General features: G+C 47.5%; 5 protein-coding genes across 6 annotated transcripts in view; 3 read left to right on the top strand and 2 right to left on the bottom strand.

Annotated features, from left to right (window-relative positions):
- Positions 1 to 3,111, bottom strand: part of Alk (Anaplastic lymphoma kinase) — a 28,606-nt gene extending 25,495 nt beyond the window's left edge. For both annotated transcript variants that reach the window (XM_076819724.1, XM_076819722.1), the window contains exon 1: positions 2,340 to 3,111. The gene's annotated coding sequence lies outside the window, so the exon portion shown is untranslated. The remainder of the gene's footprint in view (positions 1 to 2,339) is intronic.
- LOC143372999 (uncharacterized) overlaps positions 1 to 20,722 on the top strand; it is an 84,331-nt gene that overhangs the window by 32,784 nt on the left and 30,825 nt on the right. The gene's annotated exons all lie outside the window — the stretch shown is intronic.
- On the top strand, positions 8,175 to 9,563 carry LOC143373153 (galactokinase; the record flags this gene model as incomplete). The annotated part of the gene is made up of 2 exons (XM_076820098.1): positions 8,175 to 8,544; positions 8,923 to 9,563. Coding segments are annotated over 2 exons (1,011 nt in total), but the record flags the coding sequence as incomplete, so codon positions are not given.
- LOC143373528 (uncharacterized) lies at positions 9,657 to 13,075 on the bottom strand. Its single transcript, XM_076820884.1, has 3 exons — positions 12,840 to 13,075; positions 11,417 to 11,899; positions 9,657 to 11,255 (listed from the first exon to the last, which is right to left on the bottom strand). Exons 1-3 carry the CDS (start codon positions 12,904 to 12,906, stop codon positions 11,161 to 11,163), a joined length of 645 nt encoding a protein of 214 aa, XP_076676999.1. The 5' UTR covers positions 12,907 to 13,075; the 3' UTR covers positions 9,657 to 11,160.
- Toll-7 (Toll-like receptor 7) lies at positions 13,449 to 19,947 on the top strand. The gene has a single exon (XM_076820883.1). It carries the CDS (start codon positions 14,563 to 14,565, stop codon positions 18,667 to 18,669), a length of 4,107 nt encoding a protein of 1,368 aa, XP_076676998.1. The 5' UTR covers positions 13,449 to 14,562; the 3' UTR covers positions 18,670 to 19,947.

Below are 20,722 nucleotides of genomic sequence, written 5' to 3'. Positions count from 1 at the left end.
GATACTTGAAATTCATGACTTTATTGGTTTCAGAGGCAATTTACTACTTCTTTAGCACTGAATTTGACGGATTTCAAATTTCGAAAAGGATTAGCGAAAAAAACAGCTTTAATTAAAACCAATTTGAACCGTAAATTAATAATTCTATTCAAAGAATTTATATAGAGATTCGTCTAAATCTAGTATACCTATTTCTACGGAACCTGTCAAATTGACGGATCGGCTAATTGCATAAATGAGGCTGTCAGCGCAATAGTGACGTAACCCATAATTTTTGGTGAATTGATATTTCAGCCTAAACCACTTCTTATAGTGCAACATTTTAATTCTGTAGTGTCCTGAGCAACCCTACAAAAACGTACACAAAGTGGCAGCACAAAAACGTGTTTTTGCACTGAGCATTTTGTTGATTTACGTCGCAAAATACTGGCCTGTGCAGCATTGGTCATTACTTTATATACTAATTTACACCTTAGCAATTATATTTTGTAAAAAAATCGTACCTATGTACCTGAAAGTAGAAATTTTAAGCAAAGACTTTAAAACGTCAATAATTTCATTTGCCGTTATCTCAAAACAAAAATTTTTGGGTTACGTCACTACTACTACGCTGATAGCCTAAAATAATCTTGCAGCTCAATATTATATATACTTAAGTTATATTTCAATTGAATAAATAGATTTTGGGGAGAAAATGCGTATTTTCGTTTACCCGCCAATTTGACGGATGCTCGTAAAAAATAGGTATATAAAAAATGTTCGTAACTTAAGTGTTAAACTGTGAGTTACCAAAACGCGTTTCGTAGATTTCGCATACAGTGACTCGTAGGTTTGTTCGCATAAATTAAGAAGACTAGCCTAGTACGTGAACACTGCTACCTTAGTCTGCTTCTTAATGCCCAGATTAACATCACTTGACCCATAATTTGAATACGAAAAACACCGTCACGCGATAGTCTTTTCTGAACAAAATTTGTGCGTCACTGTCTAGTTTCTCTCTTCTCGCTACGAACGTTTACTCGTTTTTCACGCCAGTTATTTAAACCACGCGTCCCGTTCGGTTGGCTTCTGCGTCTAGATGTTGATTAGCTTTCAATATCTCCAAAATTGTGATTTTCCTTCCGCCGCTGTGAGAAATAATTTTGATGTCTATATAATACCTCAGAGATTTATTAAGCCCTCCAAAAAGCTACGCTGATTAAATGTAATCCGGTTTTTCGGACCCCTCTGTTGTTTTTCGCAGAAATGGATAATAGGATGAAGTAACTTGTTCCTCGAAGCTAACGGCACGTAGAAAGAGACGAGACATCTCGTTCCCCGTAACAAATGCGACACTCGTGGAATATTTTTCCATTATCTTAGGGCTTGTCGATGATCGTGCCGGTTCGTCTATAATTTCCCCGTTTCGTTATCGCGAGTAGTTTCGCTGAAGAGGGAGCATTAGAAAATAAAGAATCCTTAAAAAAAAACTACGACCTCCTTAATATAAAACGAATGTGTAGAGCAATTTCCTGTTATTCCCCGTGCGTTGGCAGATGAAGGAACGTTTACTGGATCGACAGAGTCAATTACGGAATTCAGCATTGTTATTCGTGGCTAGCGACAGAGAATCTGCATTACTTTGCAAGATCACGTACTCCGAACAACAGGAACTCTCGTATCACATGCCTCAGTGTTAACCGATTGGAAGTTTCTTTCCGTCTACTGCCTCCGTCGAGCCGAGCTCTAGTCATTACTCGCGCAACAAGCCATGGCGATCGATGATCTACTCCAAACCGCATTCATTTCACGCGCCCATAGATCGCTCGTAACAATTCCTCAGCATCAGTTAATGAACTGCTCCCAGCAGCTAATCCTTCGCGTTCCAAAAACGAGCAGCGGAGTTCGACTACTTCCCTTGCGACAAAATAGGTCGAACTACCATTTGGCACTGTACCCTGCGATACACCTTGTCCCGAATACTTATCTCACAGGTAATATTCACTGTTCCTCCCGTTTCAACTAACTATAAGATAGCGCGATAAGCTGCCTTTCTCTCTCAGTATCCAAACGCTTGAGCAGCGATTACCTTTGATAAGTGTCAAGCAGGGAATGTTAACTGCACAACGAATACATTCGGACGTGTGGCTGAATTAATTCCCTAAATAGGAGTAGTCTAGTGCTAATCCAGCGTAACTTCTCCGAAGAAATTCGTCGCTGCCGTACACTTTCTACCCTCGTGTTTAGCGAAAGATTGTAAATTGGCAGGTGCCCAGACTCGTCGCAGGAGGCTACGCGATGCCTCGCTTCCCTCGTCGCTGGAACGGACGCGCAGTAGCTATGCGGTAAACAGTACTTACATCGAGGCAGGGAATGGCCAATCAGCTGCTGCGTGTCTCCCTAAGTGCACGAACAGATCGCAGCTCTAATAACCGCATTGTACGTGAACCGCTCACATACTTTCACCGCGGGCGACCTCTCGCATCTGTCACCCCAACAGCGAGCCACCCTTTTCCCTCGGTCGCTGTGCGTGGCCGCCGAAAATAAAAAGCACCATCGGCCTGGAGCACCGGGGATCGCCGGATCTCCGGCCTCAGACAGTCATCCCCGGATGATCCCGATTGCACACACGTACGCACTGGCGAGCCGCGCGTGGATGCTGCACGAATTGATTCTGCGGAGGAAGCGGAGATCTCGAGCACGACGCTCCTCGTATCTCGTGCCCCGCGACGACAATCGATAAAAGTCAGCACACCGTCTCCTCTCTCCCTTTCGCCGCGCCTCTGTCCCGCTTTCTCTCCGCTCCAATCTGTGCTTCCCTTCCTCGTCCGATCACTTCCAGCTCCGGGGACAGGCGTGAACTCTGGATCCAGCGGAGATGCCGAGGACGATTATCTCGCGCGCACGAAACTCGCCGTCTCGCTCGGAAGATCGCCCCTGATATTCGGCGGGGCGGAGGGGGTTGGCGGAGCAACAGTAGCGCGAGCTCCGCAGCTCGGCAGCGCGTCTCTTTGCGCGTACACGCGTGGACCGAGCACAGCGGGCGGTTCAGCAACCACCGATCGATGATACGTTCATCAGGATTCACCTTGGGCGCATATTCGAGCCTCGCCAGAGACTCCGCTCCGCACCGCGTCGGTGCCCGCCTCGCTCCTCCGCGCGTGTATTTTAAGAGGCGCCCAAAAAAGCTCCGGCGAACGGCGGGGGAGGGGACGGCGGCAGGGGATGAAATTTGAGAGAAACGGGAGAAGGACGGACGAGAGGGATGGGATGAAAAGGGATGCCGAGTGATCGCGGGGGGGGAGGGAGAGTGGAGGAGGGTACAGGGCGCGAGGAAGAGGACGAAGGGCGGCAGAGAGGAAGCTGCCAGCTACGTCCAAGACGGGGAAAGGAAAGACGAAGTAAAAGGGATACGAGGGAGCATGCTCTTATTGATGAAGGGCAGCGACTCCGCCCCTGCCGAGTCAGACTCTCACGTCTGCGCCTCTTTTCTGCCGAAACGTACCTACTACTCCCGCGCGCGCCGCGAAACCGGCCCCCGGGATCCGTTCCAAGAACGGCAGCTGAATTCAATCTTTCTGTAGCGCGGCGTGTTTAAAGCTGCCACTACTGAACGATTTTTATATCAAATACCCTTAACTCGAGGCGGGTAATCTGGACTTTTCCGGAAACGCGACAGCATCCGTTAGACTCGTTAGAGAGCGCTTTTGCAGCTCGATCAGTAATACCGCGTCCCCGCGTAATTATTTCTCATCGAGCGCTGCTGGGTTTAATTCAGAGACGGGCACAGATAATATCTAGGTAATCTGAAATAAAGGATACTTTACGTTTATCCGTTATTCGAAGATTGAATAAGATGATTTATCCCAATGAATGGATTCCTGGTACTCTCCCGATTAAATAAACAGAAAATAATTTAAATCGGAGTAGTCCGATTTAATTTAGTTTAATTATAATTTAATTTAATAGCCCGATAAAAATAATTTTAAGGAAATTACGTGAAAAATTTGTTTGCAGAATTGAAGGCCCGTTTCATTAAAAATAGTTCGATTTATATTATTTCCTGTCTATTTAATCGGGAGACTGCGAGGAACCCATTGGTGTCACTTCCATATTGATACGATGAAAAATAAATTCTGTTTCTGTATAATCGATGACACATCGCCGAACAACAGCGATCTCGCGCGGCTCGGGCAACAAAGGCTCTCACCAGTTATTCGAGCATCTAGGATAAAGATACAATGAAAGCTGAACAATTATTCGAAGCCCAAGATGAAAGGCCTTCGAAGAAACAATGTATCTCTGGCCGTCAGGTGAATTCCCATCGAATAAACTGCTACATCCGTGGCGCTTCGAACGAATAACTTCGAGTAACTCGGGTGATTTTTATTCGACGACGGAAAAAGATAAAGTATGTTTATTTGAAAAGTTATTTATATATAAATAATGCCCGTCTCTGTGTTTAATGCCGTTCTAAACAAACTCGGCGATAGGGGAAAAGCTGTTACACACCGCGAATGTTTCCCGTTGGATTAATTTCGCTCCAGTTTACATAATTCTCGTATCTTCCGCGAGCCCGAAGTCTCACACGCCGCGATAATTACGTGAGCGTTCGTGACGTACAACTCATTATCGTACTGCACGGTTAACCGCAAAGCCGCGCACGGTTGTTTCGTGTCGATATCCCAGCAATTTCCGCTGTACTATCGCCAGTAACATAAGCGTAACTGGTAAAAGGATATTGCCAGTTCGAGCAGTTTTATGTTCCCGGCCTCGTGTCCGCGCATACCGACAGGTAACTTTCAAAAATCGGCGCTGCACCAGCCCGCGATATGCTTTACATCACCCCGGGAACATGCGATAGCGCGTGTGCCTACATAAAATCATCTCGTTGCGGGATATATGCAGGTACATGGGAAAAGACCATTGGCAACTTCGCGCGGAAATTTATTTCTTCTTCCCTTCTCTGGCTTGCGGAGCAGGAACATTTGCACATACATTTTATCCAGCACTTTCGAGACTTTCGACAGGGGAGTAAGCTTATCTTTGAATTTAGATGCGCTCTGATTTTCAAGTTACGTGGAAACATCGGTGACTCGAAGATTCTGATTTGTTTTCCAACTTAGCAGGTTTCTAGGGGACCGCGATAGAAGTATCAGATAATTGTTTTTTTTGCAGCTAATTTTTGGTTCTTCAGGGTGAACCAATAGGTGGAGAACGCTCTTTTTTATTTAAACTGAAAAATTTAAACAAGTTGATTACATAGTTTTGGGGCTGATTCAGACACGTCGAGTAATTTAGTCGAGTAGCGAGTAATTTAGCAATTTACCATTGTTTTACTAAACTGCTTGACTAAATTTTAGCATTCACACACGACAAATTACTAAATTACTCGCTACTCGACTAAATTACTAAACTACTCGACTAAATTTCAGTGTTCACACGCGGTAAATTACTAAATTACTCGCTACTCGACTAAATTACTGGACGTGTCTAAGCCAGCCATTATAGAGCATAAAAACCATTCAATTTTTCCTTTTGACAATTCTTTTATATCTACTGTAGGTTTCAAGATATACAGGAAGCTAGGAAAACACATTAACGTTTGAGGGGTGTTTTCTAGAGCTGTACAAGTAGTTTGAAAATTCTGGCTAAGCTGAACTCATTGTCAGATCAAATGATTCGAACCGAGCCAAGTACTGGATTGCCGAAATAGCTGAATTATTTAAGCAAGCTTGAAAGAATTCGATCTTCTCGAATGATTTGAGTTGCTTGAACGTTTTAACGTCTTACTTACATTCAAGCTACTCGAATTGAAATAATGACTGAAAATCCCTTTCAGTTACTTAAAACACAACGGGCTACTTGTATCATTTCAAACTACTCGACTAATCAAGGGTCTTACAAGAATAAAATGATGAGAGAAGAAATAAATCCATAGAAAAAGATGGTATTTCGATAGAAGTGTTGCTTTATTCATTTTCCGTGGAAGTTATATTTTTGTGATTCATATAATATTCATATAATGACTAATTTACATACATACCTATATCTATATAAGTTGAAAAATTAATAATGATTTTAAATTCCGTGAATAAAGTTAATTAGTGGGTATCAATTATGAATTAGTATTAATGCTAGTATTCGGTAATTTGGGACATTCGGAATTAATATAGCGGTATACTGATACTAAATATAAGTCTTAAATCAAATATCCATCCTTATCAAGCAATAGTTATTATTATTAGCTCGAAGTTTCGAGTAGTATTAGAATTTTGGAGTATTAACTCGAAGTCGATCCAGTAGCTCGAAAAGATTCAATTTATTCAGTTTGAATTTCAAATACTTGAATATTTCAAGTACTTGGCGGCCCTAGTGTTTTCATCCTAAAGAACCCAGAAGCAGCAGAAAAAAAATTATCAAATACTTCCATAGCAAAGTTTAAAAAATATCAAAACTTTCGAGTTACTGAAGTTCCCTTATTAGTGAAATTTAAAATAAATGCTCCATTTAAAGTGCAACTAATATAGTAGTTATAAGTATCAGCTACGAGAAATATAATAGAAGTTAAATTATTTACAAGAAGTACCATGTAAACTACAGTGCAAAATTTAATTCAATATAATCTTCCTGGAGCGCTCAGTACACAAGCACTGATTACTGCCTCGTAATGCAATTTCACTTCCCTTATCTCGCTATTCCATGTCTGTATCTCGCCACCGTGGAAACGTCGCGTAACAATTTCGATGCATTTATATAACATAGAAAAATACGATCGCTAAAACGGCCGGCTTGACTTTTACGGACACGGTTCACGGCGAATAAGTCTCCAGAAGGCTCTGCATCTCCATTAAGCGTTTGATTAAAACTTGATGGCGCGCGAAACGCAGGAACAAAGGAAAAACAAAAGTCCGCGTCAGGCCTGCGTGTTTTTTTTTTTTTCGTCATTCCTTCAAGCGGACACGTCGGATATGTCAAATTAAAAACACGTTGATTCGAGCTTCGGGACTTTTTCCAGGATGTACAGTAAATCCCGCGATATCCGCGCAGCGTGCGGCGCTTCCACGCCAGGCAATTTATCGAACAATAAAGTAAGAGCTCCCATTGTTCGCGATAGAAAAGTCAGGGTAAAACTTCCGTTTCCACCGTGTCTCTACTTCAGCCCGGCAGTTACCGCGTGAGAAATCGCGCGTCGCATTGTTCCGCGGCAGATTGTCGCGAAGACTCGTAGCAGCGAATTTTAAACAACTCGAGATCACTCGCGCTCCGCGTCGTCGGGAGGAAGAAATTTCTGAATTCTACTTAAGGGGTCATGCTCAGTCAGGAGGCCGAAAAAGAGGGTGGTCTTTGGAAATTTTTTACCCAAAAGCTATAACACATTTCTCAAAAAATCTTTTTTCCTTTCAAGGATTGCATCTAGCACCGTGCATCGTAATTTTTTTATTTAAAAATATTTATCAATAACTAAGTTATTGTCCATCATCTGAAATAAAAAATTCAAAAGAATGTACTTACTTATTATATTATATTATCTAGTATTTGAACGAAGGATTTTTTTATCCGATGCTTAGTTTTCTTTTAAATTGAAACTATTACTTTAAACATCAGCCATTTTTCCCAAATCAATATTTCGAAAAATCCTTCGTTCAAATACTAGATAATAAAATATATAATAAGTAAATTCTTTTGAATTTTTTAGTTCAGATAATCGACTTTCGAACAGCAGTGGTCACCACAGAAGCCTTTTTTAGAGAACCTTCGAGTGATGGACCGTAACTTAGTTATTGATAAATATTTTTAAATAAAAAAATTACGATGCGCTGTACTAGATGCAATCCTTGAAAGGAAAAAAAATTTTTTGAGAAATGTGTTACAGTTTTTGAGTAAAAAATTTCCAAAGACCACCCTTCTTTCGGCCTCCCGACTGAGCATGACCCCTTAAGTCCCATAGGCACCAGTTCCTCAGGGATTACTACAAGCAGATAAAGCCTTATCAAAGCGATCCTTTCGCGGACGAAATTCCAAAACCGCTCGGCGTCGGGGAGCTGCTGCTTCTGGCTGGAGAAGAATTCCATAACTTTTACGGCTTGTTCCCTACCTGCGCCGTGTACGCGCCTGGATGTCTCGCCGTGGCTGGCAAGAGCACAGGTCTCGCTGAAAGTAAATCATTGTCTATGGTACGTGTAAATCCATGAATACGTTTCACCGTTGCGCGGCGGCTCGTCGCCGGGCTCTCCTGTTCCCCGCATCCACGATCGCTGAATACGCACTTTCCACGGCGGTGGCATAGGAAAAAGCGCTGCGCGGCGGCACGCGGCGACGTGCACGTTTGTCTTCGTTTATCTTCTCTTGAAATAAAACAGGCCGTTCAACTTGTCACGTTGATAGTTGGCAAGCGTAACCGCGGCTGCAAATGGTGTCACGTTAAAACGCTGTCGGACGAAATCGCCGGGGAGAAGGTGACCAGGTTTTATTTGAACAGCGAAAATCTCGAGCTGTCCGTGAAAGAGGCACCGTGGATACGCTACGTAAAAGCGACGATACGGAGCTTCAAAGCGAAGCGAGGTACAGACTCCAATTCGTCTTCGACTACCGCTAAACCGCCCTTCGAGTCTCCGCACTTAGGGAACACGAATCTGAAACTCAAAAGTAGTTAGGTAATCTCGCCATGCTTCCAGAAAATGGTAACGTTTGAAAAAATTTAATAATCGTTCAAATTAGCGCAGAGACCATCGCGTCGCGCTCGACTCTGCTCCTTCACGCACGTTCCTCGATAACCAGTTATCAGCGTAGTCAGAGGCACGCGTGAAACCGAGCGGCTCGTTAAGCAAAACAAACCGATAAACAATTCGCGCCGCGGCGATGCGCGTATCGCGGCAATTCGAATTGCGGGGATCGCGTAGCTTCAGCCGGCACTCGGCGCTGATCGATATTGTTAAACAGCGTATGTTCCTGGATTCGAGATCGTGATCGCCTCGAACGTGCCGGTGAGAAGCGGTCTTGGTAGCAGCTCCGCCCTGGTCGTTGCATTGTACACGTTCCTCGAAGCAATTACGAACACGTATACAGGAAACGTTCTGGAGAAAACGCTGGCATGCCACTTGGCGGAGAAGCTGGCGGCGGGATCCTCGGGTCCCCGCCTCGTCGACACTCTGACTTCCGTTATCGGCAACGAAGACAAGATTTTCGCCTGCGACACGCGATCCCTCGACATCCACGAGCACGATTGGAATCTGCTGGACGCGGAGCTGATCCTCATCGAGTGCCCTAACGTTCAGATCGATAGATTCTCTGGATCCCATTCCGCTGCAACGCGTCGCAAGGCAATCGCGACCGTTATGAGCACGACCAGCCGATGGCGTACGCATCCGGCTGGTACCTCGATGGTAGAACGCATGTTCCCGCAAGAAACGAAGAGCATGGCCAGGGATATCGCGAACGAGGACGAAAGAATATCGAGAATGATAAGCGCGATTGAAATGGAACGGCTGGACCAGCTGGGTAGGATATTGAATAGTTTCGAGTGTTTGTACAACTTAATCTGTTATATTTCCCATTGCGTAGTATTAATATTGTATAATTGATATAAGCAAATATTTTACATAGCTCGTTAAAATATTACATAGAACGAAATACCATATATCAGTTAGGCTGCTTTTTTTATATATATATATATATATATATATTATATACGCATCTCTCGCTTGAATATGTTTCCAAACCTTATTTGTTCAGGTATCGCGCGTTCCCCCTGAATGCCTGCGAAACTTACCGCGTTTCTGTACAATTTCCCGAGTTATAATATTTAATGCACGTTATAGGAAAGCTCTTGTGGGAGAACTATCACTCCGCGCGTAAATACATGAACTCTTTGCCAGACGATATTGAACGTATCATGACTGTGTTGGAAACCACCGGGGGAGTTTTAGGAGCCAATGTTATCAGTCGTGGTTACGGTGCATCCATAGTCGCGCTGGTAATTCATTATCTCATTTCGATTGGAGCGGAACGGATTGGCCACGGAGAGAACGTGAAAATTAAATGCTATTTCCCATCAACCTAAATTATTTAAAGGAGGAAAAGAACGAACGAAAGAAATATGCTTAATTTGATTACGATCGCTATGCGAAACATCAACCCTTGTCAATCTTTACAGAGCTACGTCTTTCGACAGGTACAAAGATCAAGATCGAAAATGTTCATCTCTCTGTTAAGTCGTATGAAAATTTCGCAACGTTGTCACAAGATAGAGCCATTCGTGGGGGCATCCGTACTTTATTCGTACGAACGTCTCGCCTTTCCTTGGAGCAGCCCTGAAAATCGTTACCGCGCGAAATTAATGACCAAGTATCATCTCCGCAGCGAAGACGACTCCCAGTTAGGCGACGGTTATAACTTCAACCTTAACAAAGCGATATCCCTATATATGCCTCGTACAGTGGCCTCTTTTTGATTCAGCTTCTCAAGTTTATTAAGTTTTTCTATTTTTTTTTTTTTTTTTACTTTTCTTTCTTTATGCTTTTACGATGAATATACACATAGGAACCATTATATCTGTGTACATTTCGTTATTCTTACAGTAATTTAACCATTGCCCTTACGTGCAACGGTTGATAAACGAGTAGAATAGAAAATGGCGGAAACGAAAAGTCTGTTCGTGTGTTCTCGTTTGAGCGGAAAAAAAAAATAACACGTAAATGATTACGTTGCGGAATTGATCTTTTTAATGGAATGTGTGTTTGATTGGTCGTCAACTTTCGTGCGCGAGTCGCGCGTGCGCATGGTAACGTTCAGTTTCTCTCCCCTTGCTCCCTCACGCGCCCTTACGTTCTCTACTTTCCCCTTCTATTCGCCTCTTTCATATTTATTACCTCCTTCCCCCCCACCCACCCACCCCCCCCCCAACCGCCCCTCTAATCGCATTCGCTATCACAATGCGCGTGCGAGCATATGGAGAGACAATACTATGATAATGTATTTCAACTCGTCTTCGTAACCGGGTACAAAGAAACCGAACTCGCGTTTTACACATCACATTACTAAGAGCACTTAAACCACGCGACACTTAAGTGCGTTATAAAAATACGCAATATTGTTATGGTAAAATTCATAGTTTTCAGTTCAATTAACTGGATGTACTTGTCGAAAAATGGAATTCTCACGGCGATGACCTCCGCGATATCATAGAGTGCGGTAGTTTCGTTCATTGAACGTTCTATAAAATTTCCATGAGAATACACTAATTGCCATCAAACAGACGGCTAGAATGATGCCACCTAGAACAAGAAGTAAAAGTACATGACGCGTTGCGTAAATATGCCTCTGTTAGGATTAGATTCAAAGGAGACGCAGGGAAGCTTGGATAGGCGTACGAAAGGCGCAGGGCCACGGCTGCTAAGTACAGATAACGATACTCGTATCTATGTTAAATGCTTACCTAAGAAGCTGAGGCCGTCGAAATGTCGTTCCTTATAAGGCGATGACGAAGGCGGAGCTACTTTTGTCGATATTGGACCTGTAGTTGTCACAGATCCCATTGAAGCAGTAGACGCCGTGCTCGTGGTAGTTGTAACGGGGCTCTTAGTAGTGGGCTTTTCAGATGTTGGTGGTGCTGTTGTCGTTGTCGTTGTGGGTGCTACTGTCGTTGATACGGTTACTGTCGTGGTTTTTGAATTCTTTGTTGTCGGGGCTGTAGTAGCAGGCTCCGTTGGAGGAAGATTGGAAGCCTCGGTGACAGTATGTTCGGTTGCATTGGTACTGGTAGGATTAGCAGGAATATTCGTAGAAGTGTTAGCAGTTACATTGGCAGTAGCATTGACGGTTGTAGGAACAGCGGCTGTAAGGTTTGCGGGAGGGACAGTAACAGGTACATCTTTTGCCAAATGACTGGCAGAGCTATTATCTCCACCTGTTGCACCAGCTGCATAAAGAATTAATATTTCATTTATTATTAATAGGGTAACAATTTGCTAAGAAGAACTATCTATGTGACACTTTTCAGTGACTAAAGAAAGAATGACTTAGAATTTCAGACATTCTTCTCTGTTTAATATTTTCAGTAAGGACACAAAATAAAGTCTAGCATAAAAGAGTCGTTGCTACGCCAACGTGGTCGTTGGTTTTAAATTAGAGGCTCCTAGTGCACGAGTGATATTTATAAATGATAACTAAATTCAAAGCACAGAAACAGATACATTAATAGCATGACTATAAATTTAATTACTGGAGTAAGTATTTATGTATTTAATACAATGTTACATGATAACTTTTTAATTAATTCGCATTTGACTGATCCCGTTGAAAACAGTCGTTCGTTTATATAAGATACATAACGAATGTCTGCAAACCAGGGAAATGTAACGATTTGAAATAAAGTTTATTTTCCCATATGCGGCGTAAACTGTCCTGCTACGTACGTAAGTATACAAGAAACTTACATAAAATCAATAATAGTTAAACTGTACATAAAGGCGTTGAAGGTCGTCGCGACTTATTCGAAACTCTAAACAAAACCATCGGAACGAAAGAATAATTTTCAATTTCGATAAGTTTTGTCGCATATGCATATACATTTCTCGAGATGTCGGGAAACAGCGAACAGCAGGCTTGCTCGGCGCGGCACATTCCCTGCGAACGCGTCCACTGCGTAAAATTAAAAATCTGTACGAAACCGTTCTTCCGTGTTCCATTTACTGATAGAATTTGACCACGCCGATATTTCTCACGCGCCTCGAAGCTTCCGAACGCTATTTCTGGGTCTCTTCCAAGCGAAACCTTCATACGCGTTAGCGTCGTTAGATACGCAACGGTAATAAACTCCGGGCAAGCAATAACAGCAGCGTAAAACGTTTACCACTCACCATTGTCACCCGCAATGCTGCAGATGGCCGAAGCCAGCAGAATGCACGTTATATACACTATTCTCATGTTTGCAATGGAGATGCAAGCGGATTTAACAGCACCGTGTACGTTTTAAGGAAGTCGGATGGTAATGAACAGATCCCTCGCCAGAAACGAGCCACAGATGCTTGCAACGTAAGCTCCTGCTGAACAACTGGTCGCTAGCATCGGCCTCCACCAATTGCAACTGTATAAGAGACAGCAGCGACGCTACGTAACTTCACATTTTCACCGTACCCCCTAGATGGCATATATGATGTATACGAGGCAAAATTGCGTTATAAATTCCTTTTATGTTTAATTTATCGTTAAAGAAATAATATCGGGGACAAATACAACACTCGTAGCATAATTTTGATTTACATGTAGAATAACGCTAGGCGTCCTGAAGTCTAATAGCACGTTTCCATGACGCATACCACTTCGTTTCGTTAAACATGGAATGATTCCATTCGGAGAATTTAGCAAGCATTTTTTAATAATTAAAAGCCCAATTACTGTATATTATAATTTGACAACTTGAAGATACAGTTGTATGCGTTTTATTTCCACTTGAGTCGTGCCATTGGAGTGTTGAAAATTTTTGGAATATTCAAAGCTTTCTGTCCAATAGGGTGTTTCAAAGCGATCGTTGCTTTAGATTCGATATATTCCGTAGATTGAACCGATGATCATTGACTATAAAATACGATAGGGCCGAGCCGTGCGACGCTGAAAATTCAACGGTGTGAACGGGCTCGGAAAGGTTTTATAGTAAGAAAATTTGTATCGATCGGGGCACTTGCTAACGGCCTGGTGTGCATAATAGTAGCCGCGGAGGTAGGGAAAAAGGTGCACCAATGGGCACAGGGGACCGTGAAACCGGTGCACATACCGAAGGGCATATGGACTTAGGTTGCGTTTTGGCGTTCCGCTCTTGTTCGTGCCAGCTTCTCCGCGAGGTATTCTAATAAAGTGGCGCTCTCTGCCGTTGGAAAGAGAAATCGAAAAGGAACGGTCGGGAATGCCGATGATGCGCGGTCAGCGGTCTGCTGGATCAGTGCTAGTTGGTGCTAGTGCTTGATGCGAAGCGAGTGTGTACGGTGGTGCACGGTCGCTTCGCGTACACGGGTCCGCGCTTACTGTTTTCGTTCTGACGGTTCGTTAAAGCGTGCTCGTACTACTTGCCGCGGCGACGGTGCACGTAGTAAACTAAACGTGTTCAGGGGCGTACGTAGCGTCGGGCGAGGGTGACGGAAAGCTGTGGAAAAAGACGGTGGGAGCTGGGCTCGTAGGATAGTCGAGTGGAAAGGATCGTGAGTGAAAAGAACGAGAAAATAGAAAGCAGTGAAGGTGTGCAGGGCAGGGTGGCTCGCCACCGGCCAACCACGAATAAAGGGCAAGAGAAATGGGCCGGTCCGTACTTACGTGATAGGAGGTGCATGAGCGCGCGCGCGCTCGCACTCGCTCGCGTGTGTATGTGCGTGCGTGTGTCATCGGTTGCGCGAGTGTGGTACGTGAGGAAGGGGTGAGAAAGAAAGGGGATGAGAAATAGTTTCCCTGTATTTCGAAAGTGCGGATAAAAGGGGTGCCCGCTGTCCGGTATCCGCTACCCGCTATCCCCCGCCTATCCGAAGGTTAGCCGTGAGAAAGAAAAGAACTCGAGAACGCAGCCGCACGCAACCATCCGTTTCGCGACGCAAGATGACAGCCAAGTATATTTTTATGACGCTAATAAACGCGGCTCTCCTCTGTCTCGCATCGACGATACTATCGGAATCAGCCGGGGCCTCCTGCAAGTGGCTGTCCGAGGGTGGCAACGACACACGTTCCGCGGACTGCACCCTCCGTGTGCTGGATCCGGCCGCGATCACCAGCCTCGTCCCATCGCTCGACGGTGCCCTAAAGCTGCGGATACGTTGCAGCGACGTCCATCACTTCGAGAGCAGCCTGAACGCCCAAAGTTGGCAACGCTTAACCAGCTTGCACGAGCTCCACGTGCACGGCTGCAAGGTGCTGCGTATACCGGAGGGCGCGTTCCAGCCGTTGCTCGAGCTCAAGAAACTGACCGTGCAGACGTTCAACGGCGTATGGGGTGCCGCGCGGTACCTCGAACTCGCCCCGGACTCCTTCCTCGGCCTGCGGGAGCTCCACACCCTGGAGATCGTCGAGAGCAACCTGCAAGCGCTTCCAGCGTCTCTGTTCTGCGGGCTGGACAACCTTCAAACGTTGAATCTGTCTGGGAACCGTTTGCGCGACGTGAACGACATCGGGCTGAATCGTCAGGACCTGGTGGCCGACGCCGAAGGCACCGTCGGGGAGGCATGCAGGGCGGACGTTCGTATTTTGGATCTGTCGCGCAACGAGATCAAACGTCTGCCTGAGAACAGTACGCTGGTCGGGCTACGGCAGCTACAAGAGCTTCACCTGCAACGGAACGCGATCGTCGAGATCGCCGGCGAGGCGCTCACCGGGCTGACGGTGCTGCGTATCTTCAACGCCAGCTACAATTCCCTGGAGTCGCTGCCCGAAGGGTTGTTCGCCAGCGCGAGGGACCTTCGCGACATACACCTGGCGTACAACGGCCTCCGCGACCTGCCCAAGGGTATATTCACTCAGCTGGAGCAGCTGCTGGTACTGAATCTCGCCGGCAACCGGCTGGGAAGCGATCGCGTGGACGAGACCACGTTCCTCGGGCTGATTCGGCTGATCATCCTCGATCTGTCGTACAATCTACTCACGCACATAGACGCCCGTATGTTCAAGGACCTGTTCTTCCTGCAGATCCTCGATCTACGGAACAACACGATAGATAGGATCGAGAGCAACGCCTTTCTACCGCTCTACAATCTGCACACCCTCGAGCTCTCCCAGAACAAGCTTCACACCGTGGGAGCGCAGCTTTTCAACGGGCTGTTCGTACTGAATCGGCTCACGTTGTCCGGCAACACTATCGCGAGCATCGACCCGCTGGCGTTTCGCAACTGTTCCGATTTGAAGGAACTGGATCTGAGCGGTAACGAGCTGGCAGCGGTGCCCGACGCTCTGCGGGACCTCGCCTTCTTGAAGACCCTCGACCTCGGCGAGAACCGGATCAACGATTTCCACAACGGCTCGTTCCGGAACCTCCACCAGCTCACCGGGCTGCGGCTCATCGGGAACGACATCGGCAATTTGTCGCGCGGCATGCTGTGGGACCTGCCGAACCTGCAGATACTGAATCTGGCTAAGAACAAGGTGCAGCACGTCGAGAGGCACGCTTTCGAGAGGAACGTGCGACTGGAAGCCATAAGACTCGACGGGAACTTTCTGTCCGACATCAACGGCGTTTTCACCAGCATCGCCAGCCTCCTGCTGCTCAATCTATCCGAGAATCACATCGAGTGGTTCGACTTCGCGTTCATACCCGGCAACTTGAAGTGGCTGGACATACACGGCAACTTCATCGAGAGCCTGGGCAACTACTACGAGATCCGCGACTCTAAGGTGAAGACGCTGGACGCCAGCCACAATCGTATCACGGAGTTGTCGCCGTTGTCCGTGCCGGACAGCGTCGAGATGCTCTTCATAAATAACAATTACATCAACGTCGTTCGACCGAACACGTTCGCGGACAAGGTGAACCTGACCAGAGTCGACATGTACGCCAACCAGATCGAGACCATGGAGCTCACGTCGTTGCTGCTCACCAAAGTCCCGGAGGACAGGCCCCTGCCGGAGTTCTATATAGGCGGCAACCCGTTCGACTGCAACTGCTCCATGGACTGGCTGCCGGCGATCAACAACCAAACGTCGACCAGGGAGTACCCGCGGATCATGGACCTGGACAACGTGCTGTGCCGCACTTCCGGCCCACGTGGCGTCGCCATCGTGTCCGCGTCAACGGCGCGATCCGAGCAATTCCTCTGCCGCTACGAGGCCCATTGTTTCGCCCTCTGCCACTGCTGCGACTACGATGCCTGCGACTGCGAGATGACCTGCCCGGCCGGGTGCAAGTGCTACAACGACCGGACCTGGAACACGAACGCGGTGGACTGCTCGGGCGTGAGCGTGCAGGAGATACCGCGGCGTATACCGATGGACGCGACCGAGGTCTATCTGGACGGTAACGTGTTGCGCGAGCTGCAGAATCACGTATTCATCGGGCGGAAGAACATGCGGGTGCTGTACGTAAACGCCAGCGGTATAGAGTCGATACAGAACCGCACGTTCAACGGTCTGAACAATCTTCAGATCCTCCATCTCGAGGACAATCGGATACGCGAGTTGAAAGGTTTCGAGTTCGAGCGGCTGTCCCACCTGCGCGAACTTTATCTGCAGAACAATCTGATAGGGTTCATCGACAACCTGACTTTCCTGCCGTTACGCTCACTCGAGATATTAAGGCTGAGCGGTAACCAGTTGGTCACGTTCCCGGTCTGGCAGGTTACCCTGAACGCGCGTCTCGTCGAGCTCTCCCTCGGCAACAATCCGTGGTCCTGTCGCTGCAAGTTCTTGCAGGAGTTGTCCTCGTGGGTGTCGGACAACGCGCACAAAGTGGTGGACGCCAGCGACGTGTGGTGCTATTACGGTGGACACGCGAGGCCCGCGTACCGGCGCCGATTGAACGTTAACGAAACCGTATGCTCGGATTATTTCTCGCAGGGCGGCGTGATCGAGAGCATCATGGTATCGGATTACCTGCCCCTGGTGGCCGCCACGCTGTCCGCGGTCCTCGTTCTCCTAGTAATCATAGTACTGGCGTTTATATTCCGCGAGCCTGTCGGTGCCTGGGCCTACTCCAAGTACGGGCTGCGATTTTTGCGCGCGAAACCGGGCAAGTCCACTGGAACGACGGCGATGCCATCGGCCGCGCCGATGCCCGGTTGCTGCGACGGTGACCGCGACCGGCTCTACGACTGTTACGTCTGTTACAGCCCGAGCGACGAGGACTTCGTGCTGAACACGTTGGCCGTCGAGCTCGAGCACGGCACCGCGGGCCTCCGCCTGTGCCTGCACCATCGCGACCTACCCTGCGTGCTTCGCGCCTCCGCCCCGGCCCCGATCGTCCTCGAAGCGGTGGACGCTTCTCGGCGCGTGCTGATCGTCCTGACCCGTAACTTCTTGCAAACCGAGTGGTCGCGATTCGAGTTCCGCGCGGCCGTTCACGAGGCGCTCCGCGGCAGGGCCGCCCAGCTGATAGTCGTGCAAGCGGGCCACGCGTGCCCGGAAGTGGAACGGGATCCGGAGCTACGGCCGTACCTGAGGACCGCTGCGGCGATACTGACGTGGGGCGAGAAGAGGTTCTGGGAGCGTCTGAGGTACGCGATACCGGCGTCGAACATGGGCGACATATCCGTGGAGAGTAAATCCTCGCCGTTGGTCTACAAGCGGAACATCAACACGTACACGCTGGACGGGGTAGGCAGCGAGAAGACCAGCATGTCGACCCTCCGGGCGCAGGAGAGGCAGCGGTCCCTCTTCAAAGACTCGTCGCCAAAAACCGCATTAATGCTGCAACACGCGCCGCCCGCCTATTCCTGCGGCACGGTCTCGATGCCGCAACAACAACCGCCACCTTCATCGCCGCAGCCGAGGCTGACCGTCAATCACGCGTACAGAGATGCGGTCGCCGTACCAGGTAGCAATCTCATCGCCATGAACACAACGGTGAGCAGCGGCAGCAGCGAGGATCACAGGAGGCCGCTCTCCGAGCACATATACTCGTCCATCGATTCGGATTATTCGACGCTGGAGAGAACCGCCTGGAGGCAGCAACAGCCCCCGCCGCCTCCTCCGCCACCATCTTCCGGCCAGGCGTATCTCGTCTAGCTGCCCGCCAATTCTATTCTGCTTGTGATACGTTCCCAGATACTGGAAGCTTCTCTCGCTTTCGTCTCGTTCCCGCGTCGCAAAGTGGATGGACCGGGCGGATACTCGCGGCGCGGCCACCTCCACTCGGTTTGCCCCGTGATCGTGATAACCTTGGATAGCTGATAAATGAAAGATATATTTTCGATTTCGATTCGCGTATCGCGGTATCGAAGGTTACAGGGACAGGAGGGGAGCTCGAAGCTGGTTGCCTCTAGAGATTATCGAGCTTTTCGTCTTTTCACGGCCCGCCGATGGGGCCGGCAGTTTGACGATAGGACGCGCGATTAGCCGTGCAACTCGGCGACTACTTTCGAAATATTTGTTTGCGACTACCCTCCCTTTTTTTCCCCTCTCCTTTCTTCCCTACAATGAAACGTGTTCGCTCTTGCTTTTGTTTTGTCGTTAAAAGCGTGATTGTCCACTTTTCCACTCCTAGCTTCTCCATTCTTCTATTTTCCACCCTCTCCCTTCCTCCCCCTTTCTCTTTCTACTCGTTGTCTTTCGTCCTCTTCTGGCTCCCCCTCCCCGTACACACACACAAACACACACACCGATGTCGGAGCCGCAGCCTTCTCTCTTCAGGAACAGATTGCGCGCGCGCAAACTCCGCACGACGCGAATTTCTGAATGGCGTCTCGCGAGAATCTAGTTCGACTGGGACTCTTCTGTTCCCTCTGCCGCTTTGCTTGACGACTTTTCAGCGAGCAATAAAGTATAAACACGCCATCTCCTTTGCGCGGTGTCGTCGGGAGGATCGCCCCTTAATGGCGATTCATCCCTGCCCCCGAACGTGTGTACATATTTATTATACAGACGCAATATGTAAATAGGGCCGCAAGCTGTGCGCGCGTCAGCGTACGTATGTACATTGTACATATCTATATACACGGAGGGAACGATCACGCTGTTCCGTACGTTCCCGGCCGCGTAGTAGAGAGTTTTAGCTTCGACTTTTGAATTCTCGACTAGGTAGACCGATGACCTTTTTGTAATTTTATATGTCCGACGAATATTGTACGATATGTAAATATGTATATCGAACGTCTCGCCTCGTGTAAGATATTATTCATTGCCGTAAGAATGAAACAGAAAATGGTAATTAAGAGTGAGAAACGACGGGAAGGGGAGGAAGTCATGCGCCAGGCGACACGCGTCGCGCATGCGTCGTAAACGTAACTGTATACTTGATTTATTTAAATCATGTGAATAAATTTATAAAATACGTTATTATTACAACAGTTGCGACAGCGTACGCCTATACCTCATCTGTGACCGCATCCCGACCAGCTTCTCAACAATTTACGTTATCGTCTCTCCGATACGCTAGATCCAGCCTCCCGGACTTATCGAATCACCGCCAAGATACCCATTCTTGTCGACTTAGCTGAATTATTTCGCAACGCACCGGTGCACGGAGAATCACGTCTGCTGCGCCGGTTTTTTAATCACCGCTCGTCGTAGTTGTCGTTGCCGTCGGCAAGGTTTGGGCAAATTCGACTGCGTACGCGTACACCGAATCGATCGCACGGTAGCTGCGCTTGCTTTTCAAATCCATACTCCATTCTACGTTTGATCAGAATATTTGCAAATATATTCCCTGGAAATAACCTGTGTAACAGTGTTGTTCCACACACAACCGCTGGCCGCTACATACACTGTACTATGTACTATATAGATCGCGAACGGAACATTGATCCTAGTCAGCGCCACCGCGCACTCACTGCACACCATCTGCACACTTACATTATTAATGCGCCTACACCACCGCCGCAGCCTGCGCGTACCACAGAGACCCAATGTTTCTATTTGGGAAATCTGTTTCTTTCGCCGCCGGAACAGTTGGGGATCGTCGGCTTTCACTGTTCGTGGGACGAAACAGAGCAGGATCGCCGAGACTATCGAGCGCTCGGGTCCCGTGCCCTCGCCCCGTGAGACATTACCCTCGATTCGACGCCGTGTCCGCGGAAAGTTCGCCTTCTCGAAACTTTAAACGCGGCTGTTTATAAGACGA

This window comes from Andrena cerasifolii, chromosome 9 (genome assembly GCF_050908995.1).
Source record: "Andrena cerasifolii isolate SP2316 chromosome 9, iyAndCera1_principal, whole genome shotgun sequence".
Classification (NCBI taxonomy): Eukaryota; Metazoa; Arthropoda; class Insecta; order Hymenoptera; family Andrenidae; genus Andrena; species Andrena cerasifolii.
The sequence above is the reverse complement of the archived record's forward strand: the minus strand, read 5'-3'. Positions and strand labels throughout refer to the sequence as shown.